The sequence below is a fragment of the Rattus norvegicus genome, chromosome 6, assembly GCF_021556685.1.
Source record: "Rattus norvegicus strain SHRSP/BbbUtx chromosome 6, alternate assembly SHRSP_T2T, whole genome shotgun sequence".
In the NCBI taxonomy this organism is placed as follows: Eukaryota; Metazoa; Chordata; class Mammalia; order Rodentia; family Muridae; genus Rattus; species Rattus norvegicus.
The window spans coordinates 54,066,633-54,090,412 of NC_141539.1; the positions used below are offsets into that span (position 1 = coordinate 54,066,633).

The window sequence follows — 23,780 nt, forward strand, 5'->3', positions numbered from 1 at the left end:
GAACCCAACACCACCAACCCAGGGTGACACAACCCACAATGGGCTGGGCCCTCCCCCATCAATAACTAATTAAGAAAAATGTCCCCTCCCCCTAAAAAGAAAGAAAATGTCCTGTAGTCACATTTATTTTTCTTTTCTTTCTTTTTTTTTTTTAAATTGGATACTTGCCTTACATTTTTTTTTCTTTTTTCAGAGCTGGGGATCGAACCCAGGGCCTTGCGCTTGCTAGGCAAGCGCTCTACCACTGAGCTAAATCCCCAACCTCCTTACTTACAAATGTTATCCCCTTTCCTGATTTCCCCTCTGAAGTCCCCCTATCCCTCACCCCTCCCCCTGCCTCTGTGAGAGTGTTCCTCCACACACCCACCCACTCCCTCCCATCTCCCCACCCTGGCTTTCCCCTACTCCGGGGCATGGAGCCTTCACAGGGCCAAGGGCCTCTCCTCTCATTGATGCCCGATAAGGCCATCTTCTGCTACACATGTGGCTGGAGCCATGGGTCCCTCCATGTGTATTCTTTGGTTGGTGGTTTAGTCTCTGGGAGCTCTGGGGGTGTCTGGTTGGTGGATATTGTTGTTCTTCCTATGGGGTTGAAAACCCCTTCAGCTACTTCAGTCCTTTCTCTAAAGTCTCCATTAGGGACCCTGTTCTCAGTCCAATGGTTGGCTACAAGCACCTGCCTCTGTATTTGTCAGGCTCTGGCAAAGCCTCTCAGGAGACAGTTATATCAGGTTCCTGTCGGCATGTACTTCTGGGTTTGGTGACTGTATATGGGATGGATCCCCTGGGCGGGGCCGTCTCTGGATGACCTTTCCTTCAATCTCTGCTCCACTCTTTGTCCCTGTATTTCCTCCTGTGAATATTTTGTTCTCCCTTCTAAGAAGGACTGAAGCATCCACTCTTTGGTCTTCCAACTTCTTGAGCTTCATGTGGTCTGTGGATTGTATCTTGGGTATTCTGAGGTTTTGGGCTAATATCCACTTATTAGTGAGTGCATACCATGTGTATTCTTTTGTGATTGGGTTGCCTCACTCAGGATGATATTTTCTAGTTCCATCCATTTGCCTAAGAATTTCATGAAGTCATTGTTTTTGATAGCTGAATAGTACTCCATTGTGTAAATATACCACATTTTCTGTATCCATTCCTCTGTTGAAGGGCATCTGGGTTCTTTCCAGCTTCTGGCTATTATAAATAAGGCTGCAATGAACATAGTGGAACATGTGTCTTTGTTGTATGCTGGAGCATCTTTTAGGTATATGCCCGGAAGTGGTATAGCTTGGTCCTCAGGTAGTACCATGTTCAATTTTCTGAGAAACATCCAGAGTGATTTCCAGAGTGGTTATAGCAGTCTGCAATCCCACCAACAATGGAGGAATGTTCCTCTTTCTCTACATCCTCACCAGCATCTGTTGTCACCTGAGTTTTTTACCTTAGCCATTCTCACTGGTGTGAGGTGAAATCTCAGGGTTGTTTTGATTTGCATTTCCCTTATGACTAAAGATGTTGAACATTTCTTTAGGTGCTTCTCACCCATTCGATATTCTTTGTTTAGTTCTGTCCCGCTACAGCCACATCTCATGGAGGCATTTTCTCACTCAAGGATCCTTCCTCACTGATGATGCTAGCTTGTTTCACATTGACCCAATCCTAGCCAGCACAGTGTTGACTAGAGTGTGGGATCCTGTGCTACCATGATGCATGCGGAGGTCACAGGCAACCTCAGATGCTGATTCTCACCTCTGCTTTGCTTGAGTCAGAATCTCATCACTACCAAGCTAGCTGGCCTGTGAGCCTCGTGGTTGCTCCTGTCTCTGTCTCCCACCTCAACACAGGAACACTGGGATTGCAGACCCACATACTACTGTACCCGGACTTACGTGGTTCTAAGGGTCCAGACTGGTCTTCGCTCTTCCATGGCAAATGCTTACTGCATTAAGCCATCTCCACAGATCTATGTTGTTTTGAGTTTCGGAGTTTTTGTTTGGTTGAAGATAGGGTCTCTTGCAGTGTAGCTGGCCTTGAGTCTTGCTATGTAGCCAATGACCTTGAACTTGTGATCAGCCTGCTTCCACCTCCAGAGTTCTGGAATGACAAGTCTGTGCCGCTACAGCCAGTCACACATGGCTTGGGGACACAATGCAGAGCCTTGTGCATGCTGGGAAAACACTCTACCCAGTGAGCTAGGTCCTCAGCCCTCAGGAAAAACCTATGTCCTTTACTCCAGTGGTAAGGGTAGAACCCACTGCAGCTTCCTCCTTATGGCACCTGCTTTTACATGGGTATCCCACTGTAGACAATGCGATAAGCATTTTTATTTTAAAAATAGTTTGTTTGCAATGGCACTATTCCATTATCCTTCTTTTACGAGGATCAAAGTCCACATGAGGAATAGGCCACAGAGTATGGGAACAGCTAGAGAGTATCTGTTTGCTAGATGACAAAACTAACTAGCCATGGAGTTCTTCGAAGTGAGCGGCAACCTAATGATTGACACCAGAGGCTGACCTCTGACTTCCCCAACCACTCATGCACTTGTGCATACCTACACATGCATGCACCTGCACATACATGAACACACCCACAGATGGTCTTAAAGAGGAGGGTAAATAAGAACAGAGGACAGTGACACGTGTGTTTGGAAATGCCACAGTGAAACCTGTTGGTTGATAAGCTAACTTGAATAAAAACAATCTTAAGTACAGGGGTGATTGTTTTGTAGGTAATCCACTACAATATTCCTTATATTAAAATGTAAAAATAGCTGATAAATATTAAGATGCTGCCTATTTGGTTCTTGGTTGCAAGGAGGAATCAATTGAAAAGACTTAATAGCACACAAAGCCAAAGGGATGGCTAAAGAAAGTATAGCTAAGGAGAACTGTGCATCTGGGAATATAGCCAAGGTCACACCTGGCCACCATAGATGGCATCCTGGCTACTGTCTTCTCAGTAACTTACAGCTGCTTGGGCCATGCATGTCCCTGTTTTCTGACCACACATTCTTGAGCATCCAGTCGGTTGCATCTCCCTCTGTGCCCTGGTGGCTCTTCTGGCTTTCATGGTAGTAGGGAGTATCGCTTCCACTCGTCTTTGGAATCCTCCAAAGAAAGATTTGATGCATGCCAGACACCAAAAATTTACACGTATCATTGGGGCATGGTGGCATTACCTTTAATCCCAAGTACTAGGAAGGCAGGGAGGCAGAGTAGGCAGGTCTCTGTGAGTTCAAGGCCAGTCTGATGTACAAGACAAGTTCCAGACTAGTCAGGGCTACATAGTGAGATTATAAATCAGGAGAAGAAGAATAAAAATTATATATATATACATATATATATATACATATATATATATACATATATATATATATCCCCCTTAAAGCCAAATAAATTTTTATCCCATTTTCACTTTTAAAATAAGTAAATATGCCATACCAGATGTATCCTTGACCCCCCACCCCTAATCTTCTAGGAAAACCAACCCACAGTCTCACTACTCATGGTTCCTTCCCCAGGTCTGTGCCCCATTCATGATTCTGTAACAGGTATCTGTCTATAGCACACCTTATTATCAACACTGTACAGTTATCCACCAGCAAACAGCAGGACTTACAGAATACTCTGGAAGGAAGGAAAACAAAATGAAATTAAGACAACTTTTACATAAAAAGCAAAAATACAAGTAGCATACTGACGAGGTTGTAGCTGTTTCTGTAACCTTTTGGCTCCTGCTTAATGATCTTTTGTTTATTTAGGCTCCTTCATCTATAGCCAGCATCTCTTCACTGGGTCAGGTGATTCAAACCTTTCCTGAGGATTCCAAGCTTATGCATGTGGAGGCCATAGGTCCACCTCAGGTGTTGTTCCTCACGAGCTGTCCATCTTGGTTTTTTAAACCAACCAGACACCCCCGGAGCTCCCAGAGACTAAACCACCAACCAAAGAATACACATGGAGGGACCCATGGCTCCAGCCACATGTGTAGCAGAAGATGGCCTTATCGGGCATCAATGAGAGGAGAGGCCCTTGGCCCTGTGAAGGCTCCATGCCCCGGAGTAGGGGAAAGCCAGGGTGGGGAGATGGGAGGGAGTGGGTGGGTGTGTGGAGGAACACTCTCACAGAGGCAGGGGGAGGGGAAAGGGATAGGGGGACTTCAGATGGGAAATCAGGAAAGGGGATAACATTTGAAATGTAAGTAAAGCAAGTATCCAATAAAAAAACACACAGGGGTCAGGATGCCCTCTCTTGTTCAGTCTCTTACAGACAAATTCTTCCATGCAAATCAGCCTTCCTAGGCAGAGAGCAGGACTGTGAAGGAAAGAGACCTGGTGACACGTGGGTTAAGTCTCCCTCAGACACTGCAGCCTTGTATGTGAGAGAAAAACATACTTCCCACTCAGGTTGCATGACTTGTTCTCTTTGAAAGCCAGAGCAGCATCTTCATGAGTCTCTTCAGGGTGTTAGGGGCCTCATACACTTCACTCTTCCCTGCTTCTGTCGAGGGAGGGGATGGTGGACCTAGGGCCAGATTATTTGCCCCTGATCTCAGGTGAAGCAGAGGCTCCTGTGTATCTGTGTTTCCTTCAGCTGGAAAACGCTATCTAGTCCCATCCCAGGTGACTGAGCAGCTAATCCATGTGATAGGCTTTGGGGAGAATGAGGATGCCTGAGGTCCTCAGTCATCATGATTGTTACACGGTGTAACTCACACCCAGAGTAGGAATCTGCCTGACGCTATTGTTCTTGTAGTCCCAGTCTCTATCTCTACAGTCTAACAAACCTATCCCCACAGAAAAAGCCCTGGGAAACCCCAGCCACTGCATTCAACTGAGTAACTAACTAAAGCCTCTAACCCTCTCCATTGTCCTGGCTGATGTGTCTGAGCAGATAGTAAGCTCCAAGATAACACAGGACATGTGTTCAGTCACGTTTTTGGTCCCCCATAGAAGTTAGGTCAGCACAGAGCACTAAAAGCGATGGTAATCACTTAGAGAAATTGATCACAAGTTGATGCGAGCCAGGCTGCCCTCAGACTGTCAATGAACAAAATGTTCGACTGTCACACGAACCTGGTCATCACATGTCCCTCTATACACTGAGAACCATTAAAACCTCTCAGCACTCAGAGACAGTGTGTGAAGTGTGAATGAATATATGGGTAAGACAAAAAATGTCCCCCATCTCAATAAGTAAAACCTTTTTGCTTTCCCTTTGTGTCCAAAAAGTTTTCACACAACCCGTGGAATACAGGTCTATAAAACAGTTACAAAAAATTAAACATTTACTGATAATAAATCTTAAAGAAATTAGTATTACAATACTATCAAGATATATTTTATATTTCTTCATAAAGAATTAAGTGTGAGCTCAGGGAATAATGGCTTGGAGATTAAAGCACTTGCCATTCAAGCACGACAGACTGAGTTTGGGTCTTCAGAACCCACAGGGAAATCTAACCATAGTAATGCAGGCATCTGCAGACCCAGCAGATGAGAGACAACGAGGACAGAGTGGCCGGAAGCTCGGTAGTCTGGTGTACACACCACTGAGCAGGAGACACCCTGAATCAAACAAGGTGGAGGATGAGGCTGTCCTCTGCCCATGCAGGGCTGCAAATGCACACTGTCTCACACATGCCACCCGCACTCACGTACACCCACAAGGAAAACGTTGAATGTCAGCTGAACATTTGCTACTGCAGGGCAGAGGGCGTCATCAACTTTTTTTCAGAGATGATCAATATTTTTACCCTTAACCATCACTGCTGAGAATGTCGCTCCTCACAAATCCATGGTATAAAATGGCCAGTGCATGGTTAGACACTTACTTCACTTCTTTTTCAAAATTTCAAAATTTATTGCCAATCCTGTTCCAATTCTCAAGTCAAGATCCATTTAAAGATATCCCGTGACATTCAAGGGTGCAAATCAAACAGCGACTGTTAAACACAAGCATTCTAGCAAAAGCAATCCAAATGGGAACAAATCAATACTGGCATGCTCAAGAACGGAGAAGGAAAATGGCGACGGTCTTTATTTTTATAACTAAACAATTGTTTCTTTAAGGACGGAGACCTAGTACGGGACTGAGGAGGTGGCCCAGCCTAGGAAACTGTCAAGCCTCACTACTTGGGATGGATTCCTGGGTCCCACATGGTAGCAAAAGAGAACCAAATGCCCGGGGGTGGGGGTGGGGGGGCTGCATGCAAACACGTACATACATGTGAATACATTTAAGAAAACCTGCATGTATAATAAAAGCAAACAAACAATTTGAGATGCACATCAATCTCACATCTGGGCCAGGTGTTCCAGGGAGCGTCCTGAACCTTGCAGAGTGCGGCCACGTACAGTGTAAACTGCACATGGTGCGTATTCAGAAGCCCGCAGTGAAGCTGCGTGATGCAACATGGGGAGACACTGCCAGAAGCACCTCGGTTTACCATGAGTTTGACCAGGAATTCAGTTTTCATCATAGTGACATTCAATTTCATGACCCTGTATGGGGTTGGAACCCACAATTTAAAAAGCTGTGCCTTACAGGAGCCATTTAAAAATATTCTCTTCTAGGGTTCAGAATATAGCTTACTGTTAGAACACTTCCCTAGCACCAGTCTTAGGTTCAGCTCTGAACACTGAAAAACTAGATAGCTAGCTAGGGAGGGAGGGAGGGAGGGAGGCAAGTAGGTAGGTAGATTGATGAATAGATAGAGGATAGTAAGATAGATGATAGGTGGGTCGAGAAATAGGTAGATAAATACATAGATAGATGAATAGACAGATACATGACCGATAGATAGATGAATGGATAGATAGCTGAATAGATTGATGGAATTTGAAAATGTCCTTTATCCTGGGGCTGGGGATGTGAATCAGTGTTCTTGACTAGAATGTGCAGGTCCTGATTTCAAGTACTATGCACCTGCAAGATGATGATGATGATGATGATGATGATGATGATGATGATGATGACGACGACGACGACGACGACAACGATGACACAACAATACTGTTTTTCTTGAAATCCCCTCTTCTAGGTCCCGACCAAGCCCACACAGACCAAGCCCACACAAGTCCTCATCTTGCTCCTTTTCCTTTTGCTTCCCAGATCTAGCCTCTTCTCGTGGTGCCAGCTTATCCTCCACTGCTCTGTATGTTAAGTCGAACACGCCGTTGCTGTTTTCCAGTTCACTTGACTGTAAATGAGGGAGAGCTGTTCCCTGGCAAGGTCACGGCCTCAGACAGGCTCCAGCTGTACTTCCTGGGCTGAGTTTATTGAGCCAACAGGATGGATAGCTTTTCCTTTCCATTCCCGCAGCCTCCATCCTGGAAAAGGGTTGCCCTATACAGCAAAGAAAAAGAAAATTAAAGGACATATCTAAAACATTTATAAGTACAAGGGTTTAAATTTGCATATACCTATAAGATTTCATGTAAAGTTTACACATACATAAATATAAGACGCAGGCCTCTCAGTAGACTTTAGCCGTAAAGTTTGACACAGAGTTTGGTCAAGCCTCTCTGTGTGCATCCACCATGGGTACACACTCCTATTCACTCTTGTCCACTCCATCAAAAACCAATAAAATGCTTTTATTTTTGTACTTTCTCACTGGACAGCTAACTAGACTTCTTTGCAGTCCTAATTCTGCTGCTTTGCAGGAGTAAAGAACTTAAGAGCCAGGCTGGAGAGATGGCTCAGTGGTTAAGAGCAATGACTCCTCTTCCAGAAGTCCTGAGAGAGAGAGAAAGAAAGAAAGAGAGAGAGAGAGAGAGAGAGAGAGAGAGAGAGAGAGAGAGAACTTAAGAACCCTGGCAACCAAATGCCTCGCAGGAGTCCCTTGACATAGCTTGGAACTGCAGGCTCACACTCCCCAGGAGGCCTTGGCTAAAGAAAGTGATCCTACCCCACAACTTCTGCAACAGAAAGCAACACCCACTGACCCATCAGCACTAAGCATCTCTCTTAGGGAGAAAAACTGTTGGGCTGGAGAGATGGCTCAGCCGTTAAAGGCTAGGCTCACAACCAAAAATATAAGGGAGAAAAACTGAACCTAAAGTCATCTCTTGCTTTACTCACTAAATGGTGAGTGAACCACTCTAGGGGCTCTGCTTCTCTAAGAACCTGTCTGGGATTACCCTGACACCCTCAGCGACACACTTGACTCTACCAAACCTATTGAATTGGAATGCAGAGTTTCTGATCCTTGTGATTGTGTACATTCTACTTTTTTCCCCCCCCGGAGCTGGGGACCGAACCCAGGGCCTTGTGCTTGCTAGGCGAGCACTCTACCACTGAGCTAAATCCCCAACCCAACATTCTAAGATTACTAAGATTACTGCAACAGTCAAGTCTTGAGGTTCTACCTCACAAATGCAAAAGGGTAGTGGACGGAAGGGCTGCACTTTATCCTCCCTCAACAGGTGACCACTGATTGAGGAAGCATAGTGTACACATTGCATTCCAAAGCTCTCTCCAGACCTCCTGTCCATGGCACCAGTTTAAAAAAAACAAACAAACTACGCTTTAGTACAGATAAATTTTTTACCTCCTTTGCAGTGCTGGGAATAAAACAGTTTTCAAGTATGCTATTCAGCCTCTGCTTCCTACAGTGAACACTAAGATTTTTAGCTCACAAAACATTCCCAGTGTGGAGGAAAGAACCCTTAAAAGTCTAGCAGCAGGGGGCTGGAGAGATGGCTCAGCCTGTGAAAGCATTGGATGCTCTTGCAAAGGACCCAGGTTTGGTTCCCAGCATCCACATGGCCACTCACAACTGTTTGTGGCTCTGGTTCAAGGAAATCCGGTGCTCTCTTCTGGCCTCCTTGGTCATCGGGGCATGTACGGAGGTGTGGTTTGGTTGGAGTAGGTGTGGTCTTGTTGGAGAAAGTGTGTCACTGGGAGTGGCTTTGGGTTTCAAATGCTCAAGCCTGGTCCAATGGATCTCTCTCTCTCTCTCTCTCTCTCTCTCTCTCTCTCACACACACACACACACACACACACACACACACACACTTACTAAGAAAAGTACTTGATTAAGAACAGTGGCTCTGGCTGGGCGTGACAGCACACCAGCACATGCCTTTAATTGTGAGTTTGAGGCTATGCTCGTCTACAGAGTGAGTTCCAGGACAGCCAGAGCTATACAGAGAAACCCTGTCTCCAAAAACAAGCCCACAAATGAGAAAGGACGGCAGCGGTGTATCGTGTGCACAAATCCCTAGGACTTTTTAAAACCCAAACAGGAATCCAGATTATGACTCTGTAAAAGAATCGGACTCTTGAGTCTCAGTTTATTGAGCCAATTAAAGTATCGCTTTCTTTTGAACTCTCTGGAAAGAACTAGACGTTAACTGGAGCCTGTAAATCTGACAACCAAGCCAGTGTTTGGGAATTCCAGAGATGTGTGCCATGGGAAGAAACTCAAAGCTTGGGAAAGCTGTATAAACATTCTGTATCTAGAGATAAACAGCTGGGGATCTTTATGACATCCAGGTTCAGCTTTGTGTCAGTCTTGCTGCATTGTGACTCATTTAAGGAAGGCAAATCGTGAGTGGAAAAGACAGAGTAAGGATTAAGAGTGCAGCTGCTTTCACTGGAAACAGGAAGTTAACATTTCTTATAAGTCGGCATTTAAATCAATCTCTTTAACACATGATTGACCTGAGTATTGTGGTAAATAATATTTGAGGGTTTCTACCCCACCTTAGATCTTAGATCATTTAGTTCCCAAATAAAAGACACAAAACCTTTATTACACTTAGAGCACTTAGAGCTGGGCATATATCAACCTTCTGTGCTATTTTGTCTACTTCCCTGTCAATAACCCAAGACATCACTTGCCATGTTCTACCTGGGCCCTCCTATTCCAACAGGCTAGTCCTCGGGCCATGTGCTCACCATCCGCCTAACCAAAGACAACTTCTTCCTTCTTCCTCCCTTCTCTTGTGGTCTCTGCCTCAGATCCCCAGCCCAGGAACCAAAGCCTACCTCTCTTCTGCCCAGCTACAGGCGTCTTTATTCAACCCATAGGTCTAAATTAAGGAGCGAGGTTTTCACAACAAAAGCTGGCACCCATGAGAATTCACCCATCTTGAGGTAGAGCTTGGAATACGGAATTTAGCATTACAAGACAAAGCAACAGATCAAACTTCAACGCCTAGGTTTGGGGATTTTATGTGTATATTTATTTTGTCATGTTGGAAATTAAACCCAAGGCTTCATGCATGACAAACAAGTGCTGTCCTCCTAGCTCCAGGCTTGACGTTTAGAATAATCACATCTCCTTGGTACAGGCTATAGAACAGATATATAGAAATGTATAGATGTCTCTATACTTTATTTCCTTAACAAAACAGAAAACCTATTAACCTACCTTGGGAGCAGTACTAATTTACAAACAACATGAAAGATTTGAATATCTACATTAACATATTTTCCAGAGCAGAGGAAAAATCTGCCTCTGCTCTAACCCCAACTTTCTATAGTTTGACTGGAATAAAGGTGAAACATTCAGTTATCAAAAATCAATCTTAGCTACATTTATGCTGCATTCAAACCAAAGTAGACCAAAACGCTCCATACTCGAACTCAAATTTCTATTAAAAGAAAAGAAAAGTACTGGCATTTTTTAAAGGGACGCCAGCAAGCTTGACGTCTTCTTTTACCTTTATCTGGCCAGAAGACAGACTCTCCTCTCAGATGTGAGCTCTCTTAATATCTCCAAAGTCATCCTCACTTCTAAATAGAAACGGCCATTTCTAAGACAACACTAGAGGAACTTGCTTTAATTTTGAAATCATTAGAACATTTTCACTGCAGGAAAAAAATATGAAGTCAGGAAAAGTAAGCAGGTATCATTTAACATTTGGGGGCTATATAGAAATTTAGGGGTGTGTTCTTTTTTAAGTTTTTTTGTTTATTCTGTTTGATTTTCTATTTGTCTATGTATATATGCGCCATCTGTATGTGGGCCCCTGTGGTGGCAAGAAGAGGGCATCAGATCCACTGGAGTTAGATTTAATGCTGGGAACAGAAGTTGGGTCTTTTAGAAGAGTCTCTACTTAATGGTTGACCCATTTCCCCAACCCCAGGCATGGTTATCTTTAATCCACCACGAACTGAGCATTTTCCACAATTGAGAGCTACTTTGTTTCTTAAGGAAACAGGTCTCATATTTCCAGGCAACTGTTGCATAACCTATTACTTAGTTATTTGATATGAGCCACTAATGATCGGCAGCTTGCACTAGTTCGTTTTCCTGTACTGGAACAATATTGTAGGCGTAATCTGGTGCGTTTCCCTGATCAGATCTAAAGCATTTTAAATGAATCTGTATTTCAGATCGCCTTCCTGGGAAGCATAGTTTAATCTTGTCCATAACTGTTTCTACTGTTTTCCTTATGAACCTCATCACAGACAAAGCAGCTGGTGCCTGGGAACACTGACCTACCATGAACCTGCTACAACGGGAGCTTCTAAAATGACCACATTACCTGTTAGTAGCTTTCACGGACGCTATACTCTCTTCAGTGCAGCACTGAGTAGTCACTGAACAAATTTATGCTGAGTTCACAGTTCACACATTCACATGCCGTGTATCTAAATCAGAGCAAATGATCTGTCTTCTGTCCGTCCTACTACGTGAAGTGAATCTGCTCTACGCATTAAACATCGTTCTCCGTGAATCGCCATGGTATGTTCTGGTGAAAGACTCATCCGTCAAGGACTTCTCCAAAAGCTCCATGGCTACAGCCCCAGGCACTTATTTCCTCATCCTGAATGCTCTCAACAAATACCTGATAAGCATCTGTCAGGCGACAGCCGGGTGTACAGCACTGTCTATGCTAAGACGCTCCCAGGGCACGTAAAACATAACACACAGAACACCGTATTCAGACGATACCCGACAAGTTAGCAGATCTGTACTGCACAGCTGTAGTGTGCTGGGCTCCCGTGCAAGTGCCAGGGACATCACAGTGAGCAACAGAGGTTAAGGCGCCCGGATGTATGGTTCATCTGTTCTAGACCTGTCCAGAATGTTTCTCTCCAATAAGCATAAGACCAGGTTCTTACTATGCCTGGGGTAGGACGGAGAAAGCCTATCGGTGAGCAGCCTTCACAGGAAAGAAGGCATCCGAGATGGAAGGAATGGGAAGGGTGAAAGCAGGGTTCTAGTTTTGTGAGCAGTGAATGCTACTAGCTGCCTGTGATGGAAGGTAAAGCTGGGTGGAGGGGAGGCTGAGGCATGGGGAATGTGGGGACCATAGAGAGACTAAGAAAAAGCCAGATTTCAGGGGCCTGCATACTGATGAAGGAATCTGAACTCTGTGCCGTCTCACAGATAAAGGAACTCATGTGCGTGGATGTGAGGGCACCTCTTCGTGACCGGTGCGCTTCCCTTCCATGGGCCTTTGGATCTGTACTTCAGAGTAGGAACTTCGCCCGCTTCCTTCAAAGTACAGCAACTATTTTACTTGGAAACAGACTTTCTCGTTAGAATTTTTCTTTGATTCTTACCTGTTCAGACAAACACATTCTCCCTGCTTAGAAACAAAGTTACAAGGGAAAGGCCTTGACACTTAATGTGTCTCCTTTAACATCATGTTCTTATATAAATGTATGTTTTTAGTTCACTAGTAATGTCCTTGCCTAACACGAATGAAACCCTAGGTTTGAAAAAAAAATTACTTTCTAAAATTACTTAAGATTAAGATTACATTAAATTAAGATGATGATTTTAAACTTGAGCCATTGTTTATTTTTCTGAATATATATACATACACACACACACACACACACACACACACACACACACACTAAAGTAAGCCTGGTCTTCCTTATGAATAGACTGCCACTGTATATAGCAGTGTATAGCAATCATAATTGGTGCTGAAAAAATGCCTTCTTAGCAAGGATAGCTGGGCCACTTCTGGTAGACTTAAGGTGCTAACCAAGTAGGCAGAGCTTCCAAAGCTAAAGGTCAGCCAAATAGAGATGACATCACCACTTACAGGGGCAGGGGCAGGGGAGGGTGGACCTCTTTGTAGATGACTGGATTATGAGCACCACACTTCATGATTCCAAACAGGACCGTTTAGACGTCAGTGAGTCATACCCTCTCTAGACTGGAGGTATTTTGTTAGCTATGGTGAAGATGCCCTGTGCCATCCTGGGTTAGCAGAAGGCCGGTATTTGAAACAGCACCTAACCCTGGGGTGAAACACAGGTGCGGCTATTTTCTGATGTGATAAAAATGCATGCACTGGGCTGAGGTGGGCTGGCCTTCCTTAGTCAGATTAGCAGCCTTAGCAGGAACAAGCAGATCACTTGTGAGGGAATGAAAACTCTTTCCCGAGGGCTAACGCTTTGCTCCAGGTGAACTGTGGTTAAGTCTGGACTCATCTAGAAGGCGAGAGGACATTGTGGTGGAAGGGAAAGGATACAGGACTACCAATGCCTGAGAAAGGAACTACTGACAGTTCCATCACTTCACACACACACACACGCACACACACGCACACGCACACGCACACGCACACGCACACGCACACACGCACACGCACACGCACACACACACGCACACACGCACACACACACGCACACACACACACGCACACGCACACACACACGCACGCACACACACACGCACGCACACACACACGCACACGCACACACACACACGCACGCACACACACACGCACACACACACACGCACGCACACGCACACACACACACACACGCACACACGCACACACACGCACACGCACACACACACGCACACACACGCACACACGCACACACACACACGCACGCACACGCACACACACACACACACACGCACACACGCACACACACACGCACACGCACACACACACGCACACACACGCACACACGCACACACACACGCACACACACACACGCACACACACACACACGCACACACACACGCACACACACACACGCACACACACACGCTGGGGGCAGGGATCCTGCTCTCCCAGGTAACAGTTACTAGACTGGGAATTAGAATCTGTTTGTGAGAAGCCACAAACTCTTAGCACAGTGTTCATCTTGTTAATGAAATCCAGTTCCTGAATGACCTTAGGTAATAATTAACAAACCAGAGCTCCATGGCGGTCTAATCTGCTCTCCTGGTTACAAACCTGTCACTTTGAGCCTCTGGGACAAAGACATGCCCTGAACACAACTAGTTTAAACCATGGGTAGATTTTTTTTTTAATTCTGTTTGCATTTCTTAGTTCTCCCCTGTGCAGTTGGAGCTGTGGGGAGGGGGGAGGGGAGGATTTAGGTGCTTATGGGAAGCCCGGCTTTGACCTTTCAAGTAAAGACAGGATCTGGATTAAAATGCAGAGTAGGGCTGGGGATTTAGCTCAGTGGTAGAGCGCTTACCTAGGAAGCACAAGGCCCTGGGTTCGGTCCCCAGCTCCGAAAAAAAAGAACCAAAAAAAAAAATAAAATAAAATAAAATAAAATGCAGAGTAAAGGAAAAATGAAAACTTTAAATACAGGAAAATAGGGAGATGCGGCCTCTTCTCCTCTGGCTTTTATTGAGTCTTTGAATCTTACAGAGCTGGGAAAGACAGGTCACATCAACCAGAATAAAAATTTTGGAAACGACCCTTAAAATAAAAACTTAGGTGGATTGTTTTAAAAGGTAACATCACTAAACTTCATTTTAAGTTGCTTTTGTTCCTCTATAAAACCTAGCATCCGAGGTTTTACTAATACTCAGCTGCCTGCTCGACCTCCTGAGGATGTTTCTCAGTTAGCATGGAGAGTCTCTCATAAGAGCAAGGATAGAATCCAGGGAACGTGAAGGCGGGGCTGATGGCTGTATTCATGTCTTAAGTGTTCAGCTGGCTACGTTTACGTTAATCCCGCTATGAATCTACTTTTAAAGCTGTTCTTAAAAGAGCTTCCTGCAGCTATCCAGCCGCACCTCAAACATCAGTCCCTGTGACTTATTTTTAAAGAGCCAACTTAGCAACCAGGTGCCTAAATCCATAATCAAAGAGTAAACAGTGAACTGAAGAAACTCATCCCATTAATAGGGTTTCTATGGTGTTCTTGGTAAACATAAGATTAGAACTTTCAGCTGGGGAGGTGCAGGGGTGCGGGGGTGTGTGATAGAATTCACTGTTAGAAGACGTGAAAGTGGGCTGGAGAGATGGCTCAGCTTACGGTGCAATCAGGAGACCTCAGGATCCCTACTTCCAGACAACTTGAGCCCATCCCTGTAACTTCAGACTGGTGGAGAGCCAAGGCAGGGGGATTGCTAGGGCCTGATGATTTCCTGCCCAGCAAGAAAAATGTTAGCTCTGAGTTGAACAGGGGGGGTTGGGGGGGGGCGAGGGAAAGACCTTGCCTCAAATTAACGGGCAGAGAGTGCTAGAGTTTGTGCACATTCACTCACACAGATATATCAATCAATCAATCAATCTTTTTCGAAAAATAAGACCAAAATAAAGTTACTCTGGATTGGGTCTTGCCATCTTCTTGGGAAGTGAAACGCAATGGGTTTGTAGACTTACCAAAGCCTGAAACACTTGGATGCGATCTAAATGGCCTTTAGTGGCTATTTTAAAGCAGGTCAGTAGAGACTTGGGAACTCTCCCTTGAGATACCTCTTTGGCAATGCTCTGTAGATGGGTAACCATTTGTAAGGAAGTGTTAATAAAGGCTTGACAGCTTCAGCTGTCAGTTACTGCAGCGCCACTCTGTTGCAGTAAAAGAGAGCTGCCTAAGCCTTAGGCTAAGACCAAAGTTATGTGTCACTCACATTACACATTCAAACATATCAACCAGCTTAGGGGAGACATCTGGCTTCCGGTTCAGCTGAATTGTGACATTCCAAGGAGGTCCTAATGATATACCTTCTGCGTTCTTCTGTGTTAACCCCCAAGCTCAAGCAGCCCCCACCATTGCAGGCTCACTGGAAGGAGGGAGGTGGTAATGGCTGACCACCATTGGAACATTTGGGTTGGAATGAAGAGGACTAGTCCCTCGAGGCAATACAAGGGAAGGTACTGGAGGAATAGAGACGTTCGTTACAAAGCAAGCACAAATAACAGCTTCTGTTATAAAATCTATATCACTGCGTGCCGTGCCCCTGGTCTACAGTTTCCATATGATGGAGGGTAACAGTAATGTGCCTGTGTGGTTGGTAAGCAGTGCAAACAAAAGGCTATTCAATCTTGTTTATTCATCCGACAGACAAATGATATTCAATATCTAGAATGATATTCAATACACTAGAATCCCTTCCCTAATGGGAAAACAAAGTTGGACAAAATACAGATATTGCCTTCAAAGAGTTAGTCAGGGACAGGACCATTTAGTACAGAACTGTGGAGTACTGATCTATGTAGTATACAGGGGGCAGAGTAGTTACTTTTCTGTTCCTGTGATAAAATACCATGACCAAGAAAAAGTTTATTTTGGCTTAGGGTTCCAGAGGGATAAGAGTTTGTCATGGTGGGGGACCTACACAATGAGCAGCGGGCTCACAAATCACACCCAATCATGAAGTAGAGAGAGGGAACTGGAAGTGGGGGAATGTGCTTATAGTCATCCTTTTTTTTTTCTTCTTTTCTTTTTTTTCCGGAGCTGGGGACCGAACCCAGGGCCTCACGCTTGCTAGGCAGGTGCTCTACCGCTGAGCTAAATCCCCAACCCCATGATCATTTATTCTCAGCATGCCACATGGCTTCTCACTTTCATGTGTCTGTCTCCTCCTCAGAGTTCAGGGCAAAATCTCCTTTATGCCTGATTCTATTCCTAGAAATCCTCCTTGTACCAGGACTGCCATCTTCGGATTTTCTACCTAAGCTAATAGGCCAACAGCATCTTATTGACATAAATGCTTCCACACAGTACAAGAGAGTCTCTCTACAGGGTGAGGCTATGAAATCTCAAAGCCCATCCCTAGAGACATATTTGTTCCTGTAAGGCCATACTTTCTAAACTTCCCCAAACAGGACAATCAACTGGGGACCCAGTGTTCAAATGCTTAAGTCTATGGAAGATGTTCTTATTCAAAACACTTTAAGGTACACAAAGGTACTCTGAGACACCCAACCGTTGCCTTCCGAACACATTAGGCAACACATTCGGGAATGGGGGAAGTTGTAGGAACTACAATACACAAGAAGAATTGGTTTGTAAGTGAAATTCTGGTATTCCTGAAATGAACTAAGTCGGGTAGTGTTGGTTTGTTTGTTTTTTTCTCCTTAACCAGAGAAAGTGTGATTATTCATAAAATTTTCTTCTAAAAGCAGACATCTATGACTTAAGAATTTATACACATACACACACACAGGACAGAGAGAAAGAGAAAGAGAGAGATCAATTCTGAATCTCCAGAAAAATACACTTCAACCTAATTTTCAAAGCAGCCAAAACCTAATACTTTTCTAGAGAGCAAGCTTGTGTAAACGATCTAAAGATCAAAGTCTTGAATGCAAAGTCCTTGATGCCTCACTGTTAATCAGAATGTAAAATGAGACGCATACTTGGCATTTAAGTCCCGGGAAATGAGGATGACCTTGAAAATGGTTCTCAGTGGAAGTTTTTCAAGCCGGAATAATAAATGCCTCCAGGAGATAACCGCCCCATATTCTTTGAGACACAATAGCCAATAATTTGCAATCCCACCTGCCCATTCCAAATCAGAAAGCTCTCCAGGGTGAGTGTGAGTGAAAGTCTAGCCAGCCAGAGTGAAGCCCCGAGCAGGCTGACTAACAAGACAACCCCCCCTCCCCAACTTGCAACATTTTCAGGAAAAAAAGAGGAAGTTGCATAAAATGTAATAAGCTGCAAGAATTTGTTCGTGGGTAAAATTGGAAAGGATTCCTAAAATGAACTCAATAGGGTAGTGATGTCCTCTGACTAGAAACAAATTCATAGTAGGTAACTAGAAAGCAGACATACATGAATTAAGGATATTTTCAAAACAGAGAGTGGTCTTAACTTGGATACAAACACTATTTACTGAGTACCTCTGATGGACCTGGTGGTATGCTAGCCAGCGTCTGGGTGGGTGGGGAAAACATTGTGCTTGTCCTTGCCTCATTGTCCCCTGGGAGAGATAAGCACATAAGCACATAGTTAGAGCATTGTGTCACATACGCTGCAGCAGACTTAATGCTGGAAGCGGGAAAGGCTGTGGAAAAAGCTGTGTGGACGTGCAACTAAGTCCCTATAGGGGCCCAGGAACAGTCATGAAGATATACAGTGTAGCTTTTAAACGAGAGACTAGGATGATGAAGGCTGTACCTCTGAAGACTCCTGTGAGTCCTGGGGAGGAGCTGACTGGAGAGGACAAGATCTGGAAATAAGAATGTCAGGGATGGGGCTGGAGAGATGGCTGAGCGCTTAAGGGCACCAATTGCTCTTCCAGAGGTCTTGCATTCAACTCCTAGCAACCACATGGTGGCTCACAACCATCTGTAATGGGATCTGATGCCCTCTTCTGGTGTGTCTGAAGACAGTGACAGTGTACAGTGTATTCATATACATAAATAAATCATAAAAAAAAAGAATGTCAGGGAGTGGGGGAGATGGCAGCTAGATGCTAGGAAACCAGAGCAGGACTCCATGATTAGCTCAAAGGAGTGGCCGAAGGAGATGTATCCATGATTTGCAAGCTGGGATGGCTTCATTGACACGTAACTCTGCTGTCACTGTCATTATTAACAATAATGGAGTTCCAAATTTGTTCCCCACTAATCATGCCAGAGCATATGAAAGTCCTGGCTTTCTATCTGGAGGGAAGTGGTGAACCACGGCACCAATAATCCACACAAAAGTTCACTCACCTTGCTCTCTAAGGGCGGGTGGGAAGGCAGCAATTGTGTGCGCCTGCCGATTCGTCGGCAAAGGGGAGCTATGGTGGCCTGTTAGAACGTTCTGAGTCAGATAAGGGATGCAGATGTGGGTAGAGAGGGGGATAAGGCCAATTGGTGGAGCCCCTGGATATGGGTGAATGTGTGTGGCGGGGGTGGGGAGTTGTGGGGGTTGGGGGATAGAGAAGAAATGACCTTTGGGAACACTGGTGTTTATGGGATCAGAAATGATGAAGAGAAATGGAAGAGGTCAAATCCAGGGAGAAATATTCCGAATTGTGTCCTGGATGCCAGGACTAGAGGAGTCTTGAAGAGGAAGGGTGTGATCATTTGAAGCTTATGTCCCTAAGAGGTCAAAGAGGTGTGTGTGTGTGTGTGTGTGTGTGTGTGTGTGTGTGTGTGTGTGTTCGGCTGGACAAGCTAAGAGCTATGGTAGAATGGAAGCAGGCAGGACTGTGGTGGGAGGAGCTGTGAGGAGCTGTGAGGAAGCGGAGAACCTAAGGACAAGAGCCTGGGCTATAGAAAGGAATGGAGGACGGGGTAGGCAAGGCAAAGCCAAGGCTCCTTTTACTTCCAATTAAGATGAAAGAAACCCAGCAGGTTTTTCTGTTGCTCTTAGGAGAGGAGGCAAGTATGAGGTGGGCTCAGTGAGCTCCAGATTCAAAGAGGCACCGTCTCAATAAATAAGGAGGATAATGGAGAAAGCCGCCAGACATCAACTGCTGGCTCCCACGCATGCATATGCACCACACGCAAATGTTAAAACCCTTATTTTGTTTTTGTTTTTATTAGTGTTGGTTCCTTGGAGTGAGGTGGTCAGGAGAGCAGCCACTCTCTTGAGAAGTGCTGAAGACGAACCCTTTACAAAGAGAGGGGCAGGTGGCCAGGAGGACTGGTCTGCAAAGGCCAGTCTCAGAAAACAGGAGTTGAATGGCATTTGCAACTTAGGAAGATGTAAACCAATATAAAACTTTGGTTCAGGACCCTAAAGGCTGAGAAAAGAGGTTTGCATTTATTATTATTATTATTATTATTATTATTATTATTAATGTCTATAGACATCCATACTCTTTCAACAGTAGCATGCTCTCAATGCCCTGCAGGCTGTGCTGCCAGCCCTTGGGAATCTCAAGATATTGGAGAAACTGCACCAGGGCAAATGCTGATTTGGAGAATAATTAACACACATTTCTAAACTCGAAGGGCAGCGTATTCTATGGTCTAGTGATTATAAATTTCCCTAGGCCCAATTTCATTTCAGCTAAGTTAAAAACTGACCAATCAGCCGCTTAATCCCTTCTCCTGGTGATGGCTGGAAAACAATCAAATCTGACTGGTCTAACAACTGACTTAAGCTCCCTCATTCCAGGGACAGACTAAGGAACACTTTAAGGCAACCGAATTGGGCTCTTACAAAGGTCTGGGGTCTGGTCCCCAGCCCCCTTTTCCTTTCCAGTACGGGGGACCTTCTGTTCACCCCCATTTAACCTTGCAGCGCTAGGAGAGGCTTCCTTAGAGCCCCTCCCCTCTTTATATGTGGAGTTACTTGCAGGACTCTGTAGTGAGGTGAAGGGCGTCTCATCAAAAATCACCAACTTCCAGGCTGTTGACACAGGCCTTCCACCGTGAGGTGGGAAAAGGAATTCAAGAAATTACCTCGGGTCAGGTAACACATAGGTTATTTTGTGTGTATTTGAACAGAAGAGAGAATTCCGAGCCATGCCTTCCTGGGTAGCAGAGACTATAGGTACGTCCCGAGTGAACTCGTGCGCAAAGAATAAGCAGCTAGTTGTGTCCTTCCAATGAAATACGAGGACACCGCACAGGTAGGACCCACCCACGCAAAGCTCTAGCTCGTTGATCCCGAGAAGTGGTGTAAGGAGCTCAAGTTCCTAAGACAGGTTGACCCTCTTTCTAAGGGCTTAACCCAACTCACCTCCCTCCAGCGCTAGTTGCCAGAGTTCCTAGCCTTGAGCACAATTCCTGACTCACTACTTATAAACGTTAAAATATGAGTCCGCGGTAGGTCCTACCGGTCCCCTTTACCGGCCGATCTACACACCTACCTCCGGGACCAGCCCCAACGCATCCCTCCCCAACGGGCTCCGCTCAGGAAGCGCGCCCAGAAATGGACCCTGCAGCCCATGCAGGGAACTCAAGTACCACGGCCCTACAGCGTCCGCAGAAACTGCCTTAAAACAAAAGAGGCGCCTGGGGAGGTGGGACCTGGACCTCAACCCCCACCCTCAGCCAACTTGCTGTCTCCCGCCCCCTCCGCCCCCGCTCTGCATGTGCGCATGAGCAGAGACGCCTCCCTCGGTTCCTCCCTAGGCGAAACTTTCTAATTCCCTTCTTTGGGCCGGTGGGCTGCCAGGAGCCACTAGAACGCTCGCCCAGCCGGGTGAGGAGAACAAAGTACTTAAGCGACTTGACCCCCTTCCTGGGCCCAGCCCCCGCTTCTGTGGGAGCGGCAGGAAATGGAAAGGCCCCTCTCCTCTCTCCCAACATTTGCCTTTTCCCCCCTCTACCTCTCCAGAAAGGAAGACACGAAGAAAAGACGGGCAGCTTGCCTGCCGCGTCCTCCTTCCCGTGCCGCGTCCCCTCGCCTGCAAGGACTGGACATGGGGGTGCTCCAGGTGTTCGCCTTTGGTGTCCTAGGTAACTCAAGCTAAGGGTTGGGGGGAGGGGTGTGCTCGGGCGGTGGGGGAAAAAAAAACCCAAACCGGTTTTGCCCCGGCATTGAAGGAATCTTGGGGGGTCGGAGGAGAGAGAGGGTGGTTGGAAATAACGCCGTGGGATCGATCGCCACCGCTCTCGCTTCGGTGGTGGCTGGGGACCGCGCACGCGGAGCTCCGCGGACCCGCATCCCCTGGGTTTTGCGCACAGAGCTCGCGCTCCTGCTGGCTTCCGAGGCTATTGCTCCGGGGCTTTGCACATTTACCAGTTAAACGCTGTTTCCCCTCCGTGGAAGGCATGCTCCCTGGTGTGGCTGGGCAGGCAGCGAAGGGTCCTGGAAAAACCAATTACGCACAAAAGTGTAGGGGCCCGGAGCAGGCTTCGACTTGGGAACAGATTGGGGCCATGTGGCTTTAATTAACCATCCTTGTTTGTCTCTGGGTGGCACCACGAACAGTTGGGCCGGGTGCTTTGCTGGAATGGCGAAGCGTTGAAGCCACTACAGAGCTACAGAGACACACCAGCGGTCTCTAGCTCATGGAATCAGCTTCTGTGGCAAACACTATGCCTCATCCCGGCGCTATCGCTGGTGACCCTGGCACGAGCACGCGGACATATTTTTGTGCCTCCACCCCACCCCCATCCCACAGATTTCCCACACACCGAGGATGCACCTACTGCCGCTTGCACGCCGGTTCTCCTTAGCGAATGTGCTGCGTGTGTCGGTGTCAACCTCACTGTGCCCTGATCTAGGCACGTCGAAGTGACTGGGTCACTACGTCCACCTTTCATAGAGAGGCTCTGCTCGGCTGGGGCAGATCAGAGTAGACAAGAGAGTCAGTTGGATTTCCTTGGTGCTGCGCTCAGCTGACGACTATTAGTCAAACCTAATGACTAGTCTGGGGTACCCCCCCCCATCCTTCTCTCCTGGTCCCAGCTTTCCAGGCCTCTTCTGCGCCTATCTCTCCATTGTGTTTTTCTATGTATTCTTTCTCTTGAATCCTCTGCCTGCCCCTCCTGCTGTTTTTCTTTTGCTCTGGCTTGTCCGTTGCTTTCTTCTCCCTTCCTCCTAACCTTGTTGCTTTTCTCTTCTGTAGCCCTATGGGGCACCCGAGTGTGCGCTCAGGAACCAGAGTTCAGCTATGGCTGCGCGGAAGGCAGCTGCTACCCCGCCACTGGCGACCTTCTCATCGGCCGAGCTCAAAAGCTCTCAGTGACCTCGACATGCGGACTGCACAAACCAGAGCCCTACTGTATTGTCAGCCACCTGCAGGTGAGGCGAGTCTGGCTAGTGAATGTATTGTGGACTGCATCCTCTTCCTCCTGGCCAATCAAAGGGGCTTGCCCAGGAGACTCCACGTCCTGCTGTCAATCCAGATAGGAAATACAACCGGCAGAGAGCCCTGGGATTAAGCTGGTAGCTTACCCTGCCATCCCAATCTCTCCATTTGCACGGTCGCATCCGCCAAACGTTTTCCTGCCACCTACCACCAACATCAATAGGGGAAGCCCAGGCTACAGATGAACTTAGTCCCTGTCCTGTGCCCTGTAGGGTCCTGTGTGTTTTGTTTTGTTGTGGATGCTGGTGTTTGTTCAACCCCTTTTGAGGTTGTGTGTTGAAGATGGTTCAGTCCTCTTCTTTGATCGTTGGTCCTGGATTTTCCATCATATGCTTGAGACCCTGAAGGACGCTTCAGACCCTGAAGTCTTTTAAGGAGATTTCCGTCAGGATCAGACATACATCCTTATTGAAAACTGCTCTGGTTGTCATGGCATCCTGGTAGTGGAAGACCAGAGTGAAGTTTCCGAGCAGTATATGCTTCTAAAAGTGGTCTCAGTTTTTAGATTTCATTGGTCATATATAGATAAGAGCTAATGTGAGGGGAAAAAGTCATACAGTATTCCGAAGAAGAATCTTTTTGTTCAGTCTTATCTCCATCCCCCAACACCACCTACCCCCACTGTCTGGGAAAAATAAAAAGAGGCTGGAAATGGAATGGGGTCTCTGGCAGTGACAGGTGTTATTCTCATATGCAGGGCAACTTCCAAGGATTACATGCAGAACCCCCTCGGTCCACCCATGCGTGGGAGTGACCTGGGCTTTGCACATGTAACATAATGGAGCCACAGCATGGTAAAGTGGATTCCACTCATTTGTTTCCAGGTTTATACAGAGCTGTCTAGACTGCTTCCTCCTGATTAGAAGGGAGGCTATAATTAACCTTTTTTTTTTTTTTTT

At 46.1% G+C, this 23,780-nt stretch overlaps 1 protein-coding gene across 3 annotated transcripts in view; it reads left to right on the top strand.

Moving 5' to 3' along the window:
• The first annotated feature begins 21,208 nt into the window (after nucleotides 1-21,208).
• Nucleotides 21,209-23,780, top strand: part of Lamb1 (laminin subunit beta 1) — a 66,889-nt gene continuing 64,317 nt past the window's right edge. Inside the window, exons 1-3 of one of the 3 annotated variants that reach the window (XM_087552620.1) lie at nucleotides 21,209-21,280; nucleotides 21,402-21,523; nucleotides 22,639-22,814. In XM_087552620.1, coding sequence (XP_087408746.1) covers nucleotides 21,487-21,523; nucleotides 22,639-22,814 — 213 coding nt within the window. In that variant the 5' untranslated portion in view covers nucleotides 21,209-21,280; nucleotides 21,402-21,486. 3 annotated transcript variants of the gene reach the window in all.